Source organism: Haplochromis burtoni, unplaced genomic scaffold (genome assembly GCF_018398535.1).
Source record: "Haplochromis burtoni strain Fernald_Lab_line unplaced genomic scaffold, NCSU_Asbu1 Contig_435, whole genome shotgun sequence".
NCBI classification, from domain to species: domain Eukaryota; kingdom Metazoa; phylum Chordata; class Actinopteri; order Cichliformes; family Cichlidae; genus Haplochromis; species Haplochromis burtoni.
In genome coordinates, this window is record NW_024582796.1 from 238,436 (window position 1) to 254,436 (window position 16,001).

General features: G+C 39.9%; 1 protein-coding gene across 1 annotated transcript; it reads left to right on the forward strand.

The window, feature by feature from the left end:
- Positions 1–6,205: 6,205 nt before the first annotated feature.
- tmx1 (thioredoxin-related transmembrane protein 1) lies at positions 6,206–13,623 on the forward strand. The gene is made up of 8 exons (XM_005946056.3): positions 6,206–6,457; positions 6,791–6,906; positions 7,167–7,212; positions 8,556–8,684; positions 9,030–9,075; positions 11,190–11,291; positions 11,420–11,486; positions 11,579–13,623. The coding sequence occupies exons 1-8, from the start codon at positions 6,294–6,296 to the stop codon at positions 11,809–11,811; spliced, it is 903 nt and encodes a 300-aa protein (XP_005946118.1). The 5' UTR covers positions 6,206–6,293; the 3' UTR covers positions 11,812–13,623.
- The last annotated feature ends 2,378 nt before the right edge of the window (positions 13,624–16,001 follow it).

Genomic DNA, 16,001 nt, shown 5'->3' on the forward strand with positions numbered 1-16,001 from the left:
AGGAGCTGGCTTTCCCTTGCTGCTGCCTGACACATTTACATAGCCTCATAAAGAGGCATCCCAATTTGCACGCCATTACCCACGAATGCTCCTAAACTAATCTACTGCTCGCGAAATCCCAGTGAACCTGTCCCCACTGCTTTGTAATAACCACAGAGAACATGGAGAATGCACTTTGTTTATCATTAAATGAACATAAACCGCAAAACTTGCAGAATTATTTTCAATCACAAACACAAACAGAACAGCAGATAAAGCCTCTCTCATTATAACATCTCTGACCTCGTTTTCCTGTAAAATACTTTCAGGACTACGCTAAATATATAACGTAGGCTTCTGGGAAATATACAAGTTTATCTGGCATTAACAGTTACATATAAACTGAAACGCAGCACATGAGTTACTTAATCTTGAGCCCATGACACATTCAATTACTTTTGAAGCAATAATTTATGCTTTTCACAGCCTCAGTAAAATAATAAAGTGTCAGTCGAGATTAAAGCGCTGGTCAGCGGTGAGTCAGGATGTTGGGACGTAAGCTGAGCTCAGCAGAATCAGTGGTACTCCCCAGCCCAGTGACCCAGTGTCCGACTGATCCAGTTTTAAGAGCACCTCCTCCTTTGTCACTCAATGCATCACCCCTCCCTTTCACTTCCCTGCACGCCACACTGCGACATGGCCACTTTGCAGACTATAAACCCCAGAGAACTGCAGGGATAGAGGGAATCACACTGCAGAGGCTCACTGGGCTAGGACACGCATAGCCAATACATAAAGGCCCACACTCCACACACACACACGCACACACATGCACATACAGACACCTTCACTGATTTACTAATAAAATCATGAAAAATAGACATATTGGACTGAAACAGGCATCTAAAGCACACTAGAAAGAGAGGAGATGAAACTAAGTCTATAAAGAGAGTAAAATTTAAAAATTAGACAGGCTGTGGTAAAAATCAAGTCATCCTTGTCTCTGCCTGGGTGGCTGGCAGTGCTTCATAAATTTCGTTTACAACATATCACGTCGCACGCTGGTGCGTTCACCCTTTTGCGTGGTCCTTTAACTCCTGAATTCCTGGTCATACGTCACATTTAGGAACAGCTTTTTACTTTTCAGAATTGGGTTCCAATAGCAATTTTTAACAGCATAAAATCCACCAAGTTCTTCCAAAGTTAATGACCTTTAGCTGGTTTCAGAGAACTGTGTGCTAATTAGTATTGCACTTCGAAGAGCTTATCTGAGGAGTGTAATTAATGCAAACCATCAGAAAAACAAATCATTTATCATGCAATTTCCAACACATCCAAATGCGGCACGCAGGTTAAATTCAGCATTGAGCTGCAGGGAACACAGAGAAGAAAACAAATGACAACCGAATGGCACCTGAGGAGGAATGGAACTCATTAATCACTGGCCGGAGAGTTCAGTAGCTTGACACTTTGGCACTTCTGTAGGCTGCTGACCTGGAGGCTGCAGAGACTGTGTGTACTGGGTTTTGCAAATGAGAAAAGATATTATGCTGTTTTTAGTGTGGTTTGGGTATGAAGAGTGATATGAAAAGTGATTTATAGCTCTTGTGAGAGGAGTAGGAGATGCTATTTCTGTTACAAAGGCAATTACTGTAGTTTGGATTTTACACTGAGGAAGAAAACTCATAAAAGTGTAATGTAAAAGGAAGAACAATTGGTAGAAAATAATAAAAAAAAATCTACTTTATCTCACCTCAGCTCCCTTTTTACACATGACTCACTGATGGCACACGAATTAAGCTGATCACTCACTGACAGAAGTTTCTAAAAGCCATAAAACAAAATTTAAAATGTAAGCTTTGACTTTACTGCGATTTGAAGACAATTTAAAGGCTTTACTGTGTCAATTTATAAAAAAGATGTTCACATTTGGATGGAGGGGTTTTGGCTTTGCTTTAATGATGGCAAAAATTTAAAATGCAATAAGCATCTTTCTGATTTACCTTATCAACTGAAATTATTAATATTATCAGTTCAGTAAACGGCTGTCATGCTGCCCGAGGAGTTGGTAGTGAATCCCTGGAGAGTGAATCACAGGAGGTGCTCGCTGTGACAGTGAGTAAGATTTATGAGAGGACATTGGGCAAAATATAAATTCTCACAGGTGATTAGGAGCGCTCCAGTGGCTCCAGATGTTGAAGGGGATGTTGGACCAGTTGGTATTGAGATGTAATTGCCAAAGTGGGCTTTGCTACTCGCAAGTATGTCTAGTGCCATTCATCTATCAGCTGGGAAATACCTTGTCTCCGATTTTGATGACAGAACACCTTAGAGAGGGGTCACAGGAACAAATATACTAATACAGAGGATGGGGTGGGAGGGCAATAATGAGGACCAGGTAGTTCTCAGATAGCTTTTTTCCCTTAAAAAATGAAGAAAAAGATGTCCTTATGCCCTGTGGGAGAGGCACCACAGGGCATATCCTCCAGCCAGCCAGTGTATTCAAACCCTCTTCTTACTGTGAAAGGACAGAGCAAACTACTGCGCCACCAAGCAAACTAAGCATCTGGCCAGTTTTCAAAATAAAATACCAAAATCCAGAGTAAAGGCATTTTTCACTTTCTGAAATTCTCCCATTCTGATTTAAGTTGTACAAATGACAGAACAAAAATCCATTAAGAACAATTTTTTTAAATTCTTTTTTTGGGCTCCTCCAAAAATCAGAGAAATAAATAAACATCCATTCATCCATCATTCCTTCCTTCATTCCTCCGCTTATACAACCCAGGATTGCGGGAATGAGAGAAAAATATCTATTAGATTAACTCAATGTCTTTGGGTTTATCAAAGAAAACTGGTAAAAATAATATCTTTTCAGGCTGAATGACTGAACCAAACAAAAAAAAAGTTGTTTTAAGCAGACCTTCCTATGCTGTAATACACACAAAGCAATCCTAACATTAATGCATTTATGAGTGTTGTGTTAGCAGCTACAAATACTTAGAAAAAGCAAAGGTATTTTCACTGAATGCAATGAAAATGCCTCCACCAATTGTGGGTGAAAAACTTGATGCTTAACTGTAAAGAAGAGTGCTGAAAAAACTAAACAATACGAGGACACATCACCAGTCAGCTTGTCTTAAGAGATAACTGAAACATTGGATTACAATATTTAAATGGAACAAGCAAAGTTGAATATGGAGTTTGAGAACGACATAGAAAACCCAAAGAAACTTGTCCCACATGTGTGTTGCGTAGCTGGTTTGAGAGGATATTCTTCCTCCTTACTCCCACACTGTGCCACTTCGCACTCTTGAAATTACTGAAATCCATTAGCTATCACGTGGACAGTCTGAGAGCTTCGTGACAGCACAGTTGCACATAAAACGAAGCACCGATGCCCTTTACATCCACACAGAAGTAGAGCTGCAGGAGCATGTAGGTAAAAGGAAAGAAGGAGAAAATTATGGCTGCCAAAAAGACAAATATCTACACTTGTCGATGCTGCAGAACGGGTGCCAAAGTGCATTTTACTGGCCTTTTTACATTTCACATTTTACCTCATGTACAAAGTTTTGAAAGTGTGAAAGTTTTCAAGTTTTACAAACATTCAAATTCAACCAACATGATTATCAGCGTGTAGTCTGTATATATTACTGCAGCTGTTAGCTTTCAAACCAGGTAGTGTTTGCGCGTACCCTCCCTGTCAATCACGCTGAAGGACAGAGAAGGTAACAGGAAACAAAACAACATTAAAGAAGAGGATTAATGAGAGACTCGATGGGATTGAGTTTCAATATAAATTCTTAATACAAAGAGTAAAAATCGACTTTGTTTATATTTGCAAGTGTCCTGTTCATGTTATGAAAATTGTGATGAGACCATTTGCAGAAATAATTGCTCAGGAGCAACAGATGGATGCATAAAATTGAATTTTACTCTCCAGATAAGGAAACACAGCACATCTTTGCACTATGGAAAAGCAGCTATGGCTAACCTGGAGTCATTTTGCTTAACTAAAACAAACAACGCTAAAAACAAGGCTCCATCGGGCTTAACCTTAAGTGGAGGCATTAACTCCAAAAACATTTTATTTGATGCAATATAATATGTATATTTCTCGTAATCTGGTAAATGACCGATGGGACAGGCTGGCAGCAAGGTTGCCTGGCATTCGGTGTTCTTAATAAATCCACGATCCAGGAAAATTACTGCTGCTGTTGTTGCTTGAGACACACAAGAAATCTCAGAGCTTGACTTTGCAATGTAACCAACAATTTTCTGGATTGTTTGTCTAATAAAAAAATGACTCAAAATACTATTCACCTAAACGTGAGTGTGAACCAAACTAAATACCGTTGCAGACTAAGAAATCCTAAACCTTGTAAGTGGAGCAGCGCCGATGGCTGGAGAAAGGGGACAATAGTAGGGGCACAAAAGGATGTCATCTGGCGGGTATTTTTAGAGCGTGAGGTGCAGTGATAACTAGAAGCTGTTGCAATTTGCCTGCAGGTTCCCAACAATAATAAGTGCTCTCATTCTGGGGTTTACTCTGAGTGACATCCTCTCATGAAGAGAAAGAGGACTGGCTCAGACATACATACACTTGTTTATAGGTGGGAAACATTTGCCTTATGTGGTTGCAAAGCACAAGCAGTCTTTTCTGGAGCATTTTGAAGCATATAATAGTATTTGGCTCATGACCCACTAAACGAAATAGCTAAACACAAGAATGTTTTGAATGCAGAGCCTAATCTCTTGACGTGAACTCTCTAAAAGGCTTCAATAAGACATTTATGAATTTGAAGGCAGGAAGGTGTCTTTTATCTTCAGGTCAAATCAGCTTTGTCTGGGGAAACAGTCATATATCTTGTTTTCATTTTTTAAAAGCCTCTTGTGATGTAATTTGTACCAAATTGCTTTAGCAATAGTCAGTACTGAGATATTAGTACTTATTAGTGCAGTGCTTTTGACCAGTCTGGCAGTAGGATGGATTTAATCATTAGGTAATACTGAGATCTATACATTTTTCAGTAATAATTGATAAATTATTGTTTACAGCTAATAAAAATGTTTTTAAAAATGCAGAGAAAGAGGTAGCCAGTAAGTCCAAACCCACATTACTACAAGAGCTACAGTTTCTTTCTTTTTTCCATTTTGTAAAAACAGTAGCACCACCTGCTGGTAGTTGGCGTTTACTTAACAACAAAACACGAATATTTTAAAGGAGAGATTATGCAATGTTTGCTTTGAGAGTGTTGATGCAGAATTATAAGGTCAGAAGCTTCATTATGCCAAAAGAAGAACTGTGATACTGCATGAGGAAGTCAGGAGTGGCGGAAAAGCATGTGAGGGCTGGTGCATTTATGAGAACAGCAAGACAGCATTGAGATGTGCAATAGGAGTGACAGACTGGTTCAAGAAGGGGGTGGGATCGGCTCTGAGGCCCTTCTTGTATGGAGTGGTAATGGACAGGCTGACAGATGAAGTTAGGCAGAAGTCTCCTTGGACTATGATGTTCACAGACGTGATCTATAGTGAGAGTAGCGAGCAAGGGTAAGAGAGCCTGGAGAGGAATAAAAGTCAGCAGAGACAACACAGAATACATGAATGTGAAAGAGAAGGAGACAGGTGTAACAGTAAAGATGGAAAGGAGTGAAAGTAGTGAAGGTGGAGAAGTAACAGTCAGTGGACAAGAGAGGTGCAGGCAGGAATAAAAGAGGATGGCCGCAGAGAAGTCCATGGACATAGGAGGACATCCAGAGGAATGGTGTGACAGAAGAGGATGCTGGTGAGATGGACCCCAGTGAGGAGTTGTGCCAACCCCAAAAGCGAGCAGCTGGAGGAAGTAGAACAAGATCATGGGTGATGAGAAAAAATATAAGGTAAATAAGCACATTTCTGCTCCCCTTTAATGCTTCTAATTTTTTAAAACACAAAAGGAATAATGAAGAAAAATCCAGTGTATTTGCCAAGTAAAGCCAGGAGGATTCATGATATAAAACAAAAATACATAAATAAAAACATAAAAACAGGTATTACTAACTGTTCTAGTTATAAATTGATCAGATTAAATATATTTTTAAATATATACATAAATATACATTTTAAATATTTATAAATAAACATAAATATTAAGAAATAAAATAAACATTGAAAATGTATGGTTCCAGCTATATTTTGGAGAAAAATTAATTAAAAATAATTTGAATCGTCAGCTGACCGGTGACGTTTAGGCGCACAGCGGAAGTTAGCCACGGCGTGTTTGCTAGCTAGCTGCAGCAGTAGCACCCAAGAGCACCAGAGGCTCAAACATGTTTTCTTTACTTCTGCAAACGAAGCACACGTCATGGATATACTTTTCACTGCTGGGAATATGCTTTATAACGTCGCCAGTTTTGGCCAAGCCGGACAGTCTCAAAGAAGTAACGGATGCTAACTGGGAGGAGATCCTGACTGGGGAATGGATGATTGAATTGTCAGTGTCTTGCTAACGTCCGGTGCTCACAACTAGTCAGCTAGATTTATTTTTAAACTCCCATAAACACGAGTCCAGCCGTCTAAAGGCAACGGTCATTAGTTTTATTTAATTGTTATCTTTTATTCCGACATGTAGTCAGGACAAATTCAAATTGTTCAGCTCTGCTAACAGCTGCTATTTTTAGCTAACCAGCTTACATCAGTTGCATGGGGTTCACTTTGCTAAATAACAGACTCATAATAACTCGTAGATTAGTGGTTATCTGCACGGTGAAAGTGATGATTGTGCTCCTGATTTGCGTCTTTCTTTGTGAAACTTGATCTCCATCAGCTACGCACCCTGGTGTCCAGCGTGCCAGCAGCTCCAACCAGCGTGGAAGGAGTTTGCGGACTGGGGAGAGGACATGGGGGTCAACATAGCAAAAGTGGATGTGACAGAGCAGCCAGGTGGGTCTGAATGACCGCTCCCATTTACCCAACTACACAATGACTTGTACACATGAAACAAAGCTTTCAGGTCAGTTCAGGAAACCTCTCTGTGTTGGAAAGGATGATGTTACAGATTTGGCAGTGATATGGCAACTCTGCAGTGAGCCAGTCATTGTTTTTCCAGCCTCTTGTAAGGTGTTAATACTAATGTTGGTCTGTAGCTGAAGACCACTTCAACATGTCTTTCACTTAGTGTACTTGTCTCCCCCCTTTCTAAGGTTTGAGCGGGCGATTCATCATCACTTCACTTCCTACTATATACCAGTAAGTTCATGGTTATTTTGTGGTTTTATTTACTTCCTCTTTTAAATGTGTTAACCCAGCTGTGTAAGAAGCTCTTGTTTTATCATGGTTTGGTCTGTGGACGGTAGAAAACTTTGCATTGGGACTCTTAAGTACAGTAGCAGAAATAGGATTTATAGAATAGGAACAAAAACTTTTAACTGGTTTGCCATAGAGTTCAAAGAATCAGCTAAAAGTAGATGCAGTAGGAAACTATTCCACAGTCTTGGTGACTCGGATGGAAAGGTGCCGCCCCTTCTCAGTCTTAATCTTATGTTTAGTCTTGTATGAGGAACAACTAGTAAGTTCTGACCCTGTGATCAAGTCTAACCTGCTGTTTCTCCACATTTCCTTCATGTTTCCAGTAACAATGCAGTACAGTCAAAATGGCACATAGTTTTCAAAATTACCTAGCCTAAACTGCCAGAGTTGAAGGTAAAGTTTTCAGATTGCAACAGACCAAATTTTTAAGTGAAAAAAAAAAAGAATAACCTAAGGCTTCTTTGGTGCCCCTGAACTAGTAGTGTGTTTATTTTCCTGTAGCTCACAGTGAGTCGTATTGAAAGATTGACCCGTGTCTCTGCACTGTTTATTTGGCTGACTAAAACAGATTATAACAGTGGCTCTGCTTTAGTTGTTCTGGCTGTGCCACTTCAGTTTATATGTGCAGTACTAGCTATATACTGGGTGTGTGTATGTTTGTTTGTAGTGAATTGGCAAATTTGTGCAGGCTGAGCTCTTGAATTCCTGTCTATTCCTGTCTATTAGTAACAGATCTAAATTTATCCTTCTGAAGCACTGCCAGTTCAAATTGAAGGTTTATTATATTAGGAGCACAAAAAAGGAGTTACAGTTCAGCTCCTGATGGCTATCCATAGCATTACTGATTGCAGTTGCAGCTCTAACAGTTACAAAATCTGCAGCAAACAGGTCAGCAGCACCTATGCGTTTCTGTTTGTTTGTTTGTTTGTAATCAACAATAAATTCATCATATAAAATGACACATTATCTCTTCATAAATTGGTAGTGGCGTATAATTGGACCTGTGGTTCAGGAGAATGCAGAAATCATGACATGAAAACGTAGAAGCACAAATAAATTAACTTTCCCTTGATGCAGTAAAATACTTCATTCAATCATTTTTCATTTGTTTAGTGGAGAAAATTCAAATCTTTATCTTTATCATTTCACTACTTTATCCTGCAGCTTGTCGCTCAACTTCAGCTCTCAGGCTCAGAGCCACTATAAGCTGCTAAATGCACGCATTTTTGGTAGTATATCAGTCGATAAGATGGTCCCTATCTGTGTGAATCTGTGTGTTTCAGCTCTAAGGACGGCGTCTTCCGCAAGTACCAGGGAGCTCGCACTAAAGATGACTTCCTCAGCTTCGTTCATGACCAGAAATGGAAAGCAGTCGAGCCGGTTTCCTCTTGGTTTGGACCGTCTTCCTTTTTGTGAGTTTCAGTAATTCTCTATGCTATTAATGCTAGAGTTGTATCAGCCCGGGTTATTAGTTAAATTAGTTTTCCTTCATGTTCAAGGTAGAATTTGTGATGGGAAATGATTCATTCTCCATTTATCAATTAGTTTAATAATAATGAGTCACTGTTGTACATTACTCCTTTGAAAAAGCAGAAAATCACTTGAAGTGTTTACTCTTTTCTTCATGATGCTTTTGAGTGAGACACAAATGCACACCCTCCTGTGCCGCTCCTGTTATTTTTGTCTTTGCTTTGTAGTGATGTGAGAGATTGAAACAGTGTTAAATTACACGCTGTCCTCCCCTCCTCTGTTGACAGAATGAATTCGATGTCTGCTTTGTTCAAGCTCTCCATGTTTATCCGGGTAAGTGAGGATTTCTCTCTCAGTGCTGTAGGTTATTATGCATATTAAGCATTTGTTTTGTGTGCATGTCACGCCTAAAGTGAAATTACATGTTGAAATTAGACTTGCTTTCATGTGCAAATTGTAAACTTCTAATCCAGTTTTACGGAGCTGGCACACTGGATGAAAAACAAATGCAAGTGGACCTTACAGAGAATTGAGTAATCAAACATTACTCAGATAGGTGGAAACAGGAAATTTTGAGGGAAGCCTTGCCCAGCTTAATTGAATTAGGATGCAGAGTTAAGACATACATCAGTTGTATGGGGTTATGACAGATATGACAGATGGCTTAAGAATGGCTTTACACATTGATAAACGCACCAGGACACAAGTAAACTCTACCACATACTTCAAATTCAAATTTTATTTGTCACGTACACAGTCATACACAGTACGATATGCAGTGAAATGCTTGGACAACTGCTCGTGACCTAAAGAAAACAAAAAAGGAAAAGGCTATGAATAAGATAGGAAATAAATATGAAAAATTAAAAAGGGTAAATTTAACTAGGAAGGAATAAAATATAAATTAAGGTTAAAAATGAAATAACTGTACAACACAAATTAGAATGAAGGGTAAACTTAACTGGGAAAGAATAAGATAAAATATATAAATTAAAGTTGAAAATAAAATAACTGTACAACAAAATACACAATATAGAACTATATAAGAATGTATGAAGAAATCTAAATATAAATAAATATATACACAATAATAGCAGCTGTACAAGTATTAACCGGAAATGAAGAATATAGTGACCAGTGTTGTGCAAAAACAAAGTCCAGAAAGTCCAGTGTGTGTGTAAGAACCATATGTGTGGGTCAGTACTGTGTGGTGGTGTGATTGAGAGACCGTATCGCCTGCGGGAAGAAGCTCCTCCTCAGTCTCTCTGTGTTGGTCTTCAGGGAGCGGAATCGCTTTCCTGACCTCAACAGAGAGAACAGTCTGTTGTTGGGATGGCTGAGGTCCTTCACGATCTTCCTGGCCTTGGTCCAGCACCGCCTGCTGTAGATTGAGTGCAGGTCAGGGAGCTCGGAGCGGATGGTGCGCTCAGCTGATCGCACAACCCTCTGTAGAGCTCGTCTGTCCTGCATGGTGCTGTTCCCGAACCAGGTTAAGATGTTTCCCGCCAGGATGCTCTCTATGGTGCACGAGTAAAAGTTCCTGAGCACCTTGGAGGGCAGTTGGAAGTCTCTCAAGCGTCTGAGGTGGTAGAGACGCTGTCAGGCCTTTTTCACCACGGTGTTGATGTTTGATGTTTCAAATATATTTTGAGTATCTCCGTTGGCAGCTTTGTTTTAAATGTCTGGTTAAGTGTCGTGATATCTTACTGTTAAGCTGCTGATGAATATTCCCGAATCTAATTCAGTTCAGCTGTGATACAAAACTGTGCAATAGTCTTCAGCTGCCCCTCATTTCTTTACATTTGTTTCCAAGGAGTCCCGCTTTCTTGTGAATATTTTTTAACAGTCTTGAGCAATCGTCCTCCAGACTGTCTGAAGGTCTTACAAAGTTTTTCTTTTGGCATTGACTGCATCTGGCTGCATATTGAACAAAAGGCAGTCAAAGAAGAGCTTCTATTCCTGAAGACTGCTTAAAGAAATAATTGAAAAGGCTTGCCTAAAAGCATTAAGGCTGTGGTCATACCAAAAATGAACTCTTAAGCTTATAAGAAGCTCACTTTTTGTCTCTTATTCTGTATTTCCATCTATGTTCAATAAATCTCTGCACCCTTTTCCCATTTTCCAAATACGGTATAAAGAAATTAGGGGAGGTTTAAGACTTTTGCACAGAACTGTAGCTGTTAAAACAAGAACTAAATTGTATATATAAGCTATAAAAACTATAGATTCAACTTTCAAATCTTTGGCGCTCTACCCTGCTGCACCTGTATAATCAGTTCAGCGTGTGGCCTGAAGGTGGCGCCAGATGTTCACTGGACCCTTCTATTGATGACATGAATTTTAGCTACATATAAACAAAAGCCCGGGTTAAAAAAGATCTAAAGAATAATTGAATTGGGATGCTTTGTTGATGTGGGTTGAAATATCTCGTCTCTTGTGATTTCCAGCGTTGTCATAACTACATGACGGAGAAGCTGGGGATTCCCGTTTGGGGATCATATGTTATCTTTGGCTTGGCCACTCTGTTTTCTGGCCTGGCGTTGGGTCTGGTGAGTAATTTTGCCGCGCTTTGTCATTATGAAACCGAAATGATTCTGTTTTGAAGCTCTTACATCGTTCATCACAAATGCACACATTCCCAGTGGTTTAACGGTTAATCCTGTCTTGTCTGTTGCAGTTACTGGTGTTCATTGCAGATTTCGTTTTCCCCTCAAGAAGATTCTCTTCTCACGATTACTACCCGAGTGAGTTTTGTAATAGATTAGACTAAATACTAATTCACATTTATGTTATATACAGTAAGATACTGACTGTTGCTCCAAATGCTGCTGTGCAGAGAAACAGACTATGGATCAGGCGAGATTAATCCAGCAACAAGAGGATGCCATTGAGGCTGATGGCGAGGAAGATGACGAGGAGGAGGAAGAAGAGGACCACGACGAGGTCTGGAGAAAACGGAGAGGATCTCCCGAGGGCCGCCCTGAACCCAGGGGGCAGGCTTTCCCTGACGACGCCCTGAGGAAGCGGGTGGTGGGCAACCGGGGCGAGGAAGAGGAAGAGGACACTTAGAGAGAGAGAGCCTCCTCTTGACACGAGTACCGTTGAGACAGCAGAGTTGAAGGAGCCAAGTTCCTGAGCAGCAGTGTTTTTTTTGTTTGTTTGTTTCTTTTAGAGCAGAGTCCAAAATCTTCCCGTTGGTCCTGTTCCTCACCCCCAAGATCCTAAAAAATGCCTCACTTCTTTTCTTCTTCTCCCTCCCCCATTTTTTTAAAGGAGAGCTTTAGACTTTCGCCTCTGCTCTCTCTCTAAGCCTAAGCAGCAGACTCCACCTGGAAAAAGAAAAGCAGCGCTCCAGACACCTGTTTCTGAAACAAACGGTCTGGCTGAGGTTTAGGTATGGCGTGCAGTGCGGCTGGATTTTTGCAACGATGTTTATGCTATGCATTGTTTTTTAAATAAATGTGTGTTATATTTTTAATCTCTGAATTATTATAACAGGGTTGTAGGTTATCTATGTGGACAGGTAACTTCATTTAATTTGATTTCATCTGCAACTTGAACCCTAATGTTCACACACCTTTCCACTTTCTGTGTCTGATGGCGAGAACGTGGCGAAGGACGTCTAAAATGTTAGTTTTTCAGTTTGCTTGTTGCAGATTTAAAAAAAAAAAAAAAGGAGAGATTTGATATTTTCCCACGTTGACTTTTCTGTGGCTGTTTCACTATAAAAGCCTCCTTACCAAATGGAGGCTTTTAAATTGAAGCAACTGTAGGAATCTTTACGTTTGTATTAGCCGTCGTGTTACAGCTATGGTTTAGACTTGGGTTTGAGTGCGGCAAACAGTGATGCTCGTTTTCTCTTTTATTCATGTGAAGGTAATTTAAACTCAGCCACAAGCTTTGTGGTAAATATTTTAAGTATATCAAATGCAAATGTGGCTACACTTGTATTTGTGACCCTATTTAGAATACTAGTTTGAACAGTTAACACAGCCCAGGCCGTATTACAGACATCCTCTTGACACAGGTACATGTGGGGCAGGAACCCTTCGAATAGCATCTATGCTATAGAAAGAGTGACGATCACATCACTCTTTCACTTTGACTAGGCTGTGTTTCTGTTGTTCAGCAAAGAACTAGGCCATCTTGCACAGATGTGATATTGAGTTTAAATTAAAGACGTGGAGAATGTTTTTCAGTAGATTCTTTAGTTATCCTAAAGCTATTAATGTTATGTCTGATTTATTATCTGTTTCTAATATTTTTACTTGTGATTCTTTAACTATGAAAAGATATTTGATTAAAAAACAAACAAAACCCTTTGCGAGGCCAGGTCTGCAGCGCCGTGTAGGTGCGATTAAGAAGACGAACAATATGAAGACTTGGTAAATTCCTCTATCCAGAGCGATGTGTGGCATATCTGTACTAATGCTGCTCCGCTTTGAGGAGCAATAATAAAACTGACGTGTTTTCTTTTTTTTTTCCCTCACCAACATCACTTGTAAAAATGTCAAACACCTGAGCTTCTTTTATATGCATGAGTGACACACATCGTGCGCTGACGTCTCATTAACACTTTATGAACGATGGCACTCAAAGAACATTAACTCCTGTATACTTTTCCTCCTTTTAACCGAACTACAGACCCAGTACACGACCAGTGTTTTGTTACACGTTTTCGTTCTGAAGGGGCTTGTAATGACTTGCATTTATTTAGATTTTTTTTTTTCTATGCTGATTTTTATTCCTGAAAAAGCCAATTGATCATTTAGGTGATGGATGAAACTGGTTGTACATATGACTTGTAGCATTCTCACTTTACAGTGAGTCACCTGTGATGCTTGATTGTTTCTTTAAATAAAGGGTTAACTCTAAAAAACATTAACTTTTAGCTGTTGTTTTGCTTTTGCGTGATATTATTCTGTAAAATATACAGTTTGACAAAGATGCAAAAAGAATATTAAGCAGGTGAAGCGAGAAAATTGTCAAGTGGTAGATTTGACAATATTTGAAGAAATAAAAAATTTGGTAAAGAGTTACTTGGGTGATTAAGACTCACTGGACCCTTTATTACTATGTTATTACCAGATGGACCAATTTTGCATCAGAACTTCAGATTTAGCGAGGTGCTGGAAACATTCCTCAGTGATTCTGGTCCATGTTGACTTCATGGTGTCACAGAGTTTCTGCAGATTTGACAGCCATGATTGAAATCTCCTGTTCCACCACATCCCAAAGGTCTCTACTAGATTAACTGTCACAGGCATGAAACCAGTTCGAAATTATTTGAGCTTTGAGACATGGTGTGATATCCTGCTGAAAGCAGCCATCAGGAAGTCTTACTATCAGGATGTAGATGGTAAGCAACAAGCTTGAGGGGGCCTTCAGTGTTTAACAGTGATGCTCAGTTGGTGATAAGCGCTCAAAGTATGTCAAGAAGATATCTCCTACACCATTACACCAGCAGCAGGATGGAGCCTTACTTTTCTATCAGCTTAAAGGAATTTGACTATTCTCTGCACTCTAGCAACAACAACAAAAAGAAAGTATTTTCCCAGACAGCTGCCACTCTGCGGATATTTTCTCTTTCTCAGATCATTGTCTGTAAACTGTTGAGATGGTTGTGTGGAAAAATCTCAGGATATCAGCAGTTTCTGAAATGCTCAGCTTGTCTCACACACCCATTCCCATAGTCACCTAAAACACCTTTCTTTCCCACTTTGATGCTTGGTTTGAACAGGTCATCTCGACCAAATCTACACTCCTAAATGCACTAAATGAGTTTCTGCCATGTGACTGGCTGAATAGTGCTTAGCATGGCAGCTTCTGGTGTGTAGTCAGATGTAGATGATGTATCATTGTTTAAGGAAATGCATCAGTGTGTAGCTGAATTTGATTACTGTACTCACTCTGGAGAGAGTTTTGTCTTCTTCTTAGTGTTGTGCAGCAGCTTCTCCACATAAAGGATCACAAGACAAGTTGATTTAAGAGACATGAAAACCAAAGGTCTGCCACATGTGCTCCATCCATCCACCCTCTTCTCCTTATCAGGGGTGCATGTGTGATCTGGAGATGATCCCAGCTACCATAGTATGAAGGGTGCGTACACTGTAGACACGTCACCAATCTGATGCAGGGATAACACAGAGAGACAGACAACCGTCACACTCACCGTCTCACCTATGGCCAATTTAGAATCACTAATTCACCTAACCCCACCGATATATACTATATTCTTGTATACATGAAAAAGTGATCACAGCTTAAACCCGGATGAAAAGGTAACAGGTAACTGCCAAATAAATGTAATACATGAGTGAAAGTGAACTCCAGTTAAACCATCTTAAAATCGAAATATAAAAACTTTAAATGAATATATTTTATATTAAGCGCCAAAGTCTGCCAGCAGGTGACACTCTCACACACATTTTGAGTTATTTTCAAAGCCAACATTGACCTCAGGAGCTACTAGTAAGCATTATGTCAGACAAATGTGCACCTCAGGACATTGTGACAGGAATGTAAAAGTGTGGTATTCTGAATGTAAAAGCTGCAGCTGACATTTTCTCTAATTTATTCTCCTGAGGCTTCCCATTTCCTATCTTGAGTGACAACTCCTGTATTGTATCTCTCATCAGAGCTGTGATTTCAGCTTGAGTACCCTTGTGCACACGCTCTGTTTAGCAGTAGTATGTTTCTTGGAAGGAGAATGAAAGAGGAAAGGTGTTTGATGGGATTCCCCTGATGTACTGTACCAGCCTGCTACACGCCCCCTCGGGCGCTTCAGTGCAGCGGGGTCATCCTGCACATGAAGAACACAGAGCAGATGCTTGATAAAAGCTGAATGCACACTCAACTGAAGCTGCCATACTGGGTTTGATTTATCGGGCACATACGCAGATTCCCTTTAAGCTGAACGGGGTTTAGGCTGCGTACTGTTCTGCATCCTAAAGCAAAGACAGATGGCAGTTTAGTAGTTTCTGTTCTTGTTCATTTAACTCACTTTGGTCCATATAGTTTGCTATTGTCCTTGCTTTAACTTTACCAGCAGTGTTCTTCTGAAGTGCCATGTCTGCAGCAGGAGAGCTGGATTCTGTATGATAACACTATGTTGTACTGTGACATTTCTACAGAGGCTCTTTCATTCTTCTTTTCAGGCTGGCAGAGTTTATTAGTTCTCCAGACTTTGATGATCCCTGTTAAGAGAATCCTGCAGACTGCAGACTGAAACACTGACTTCTCTACATTGGAGAAACAAA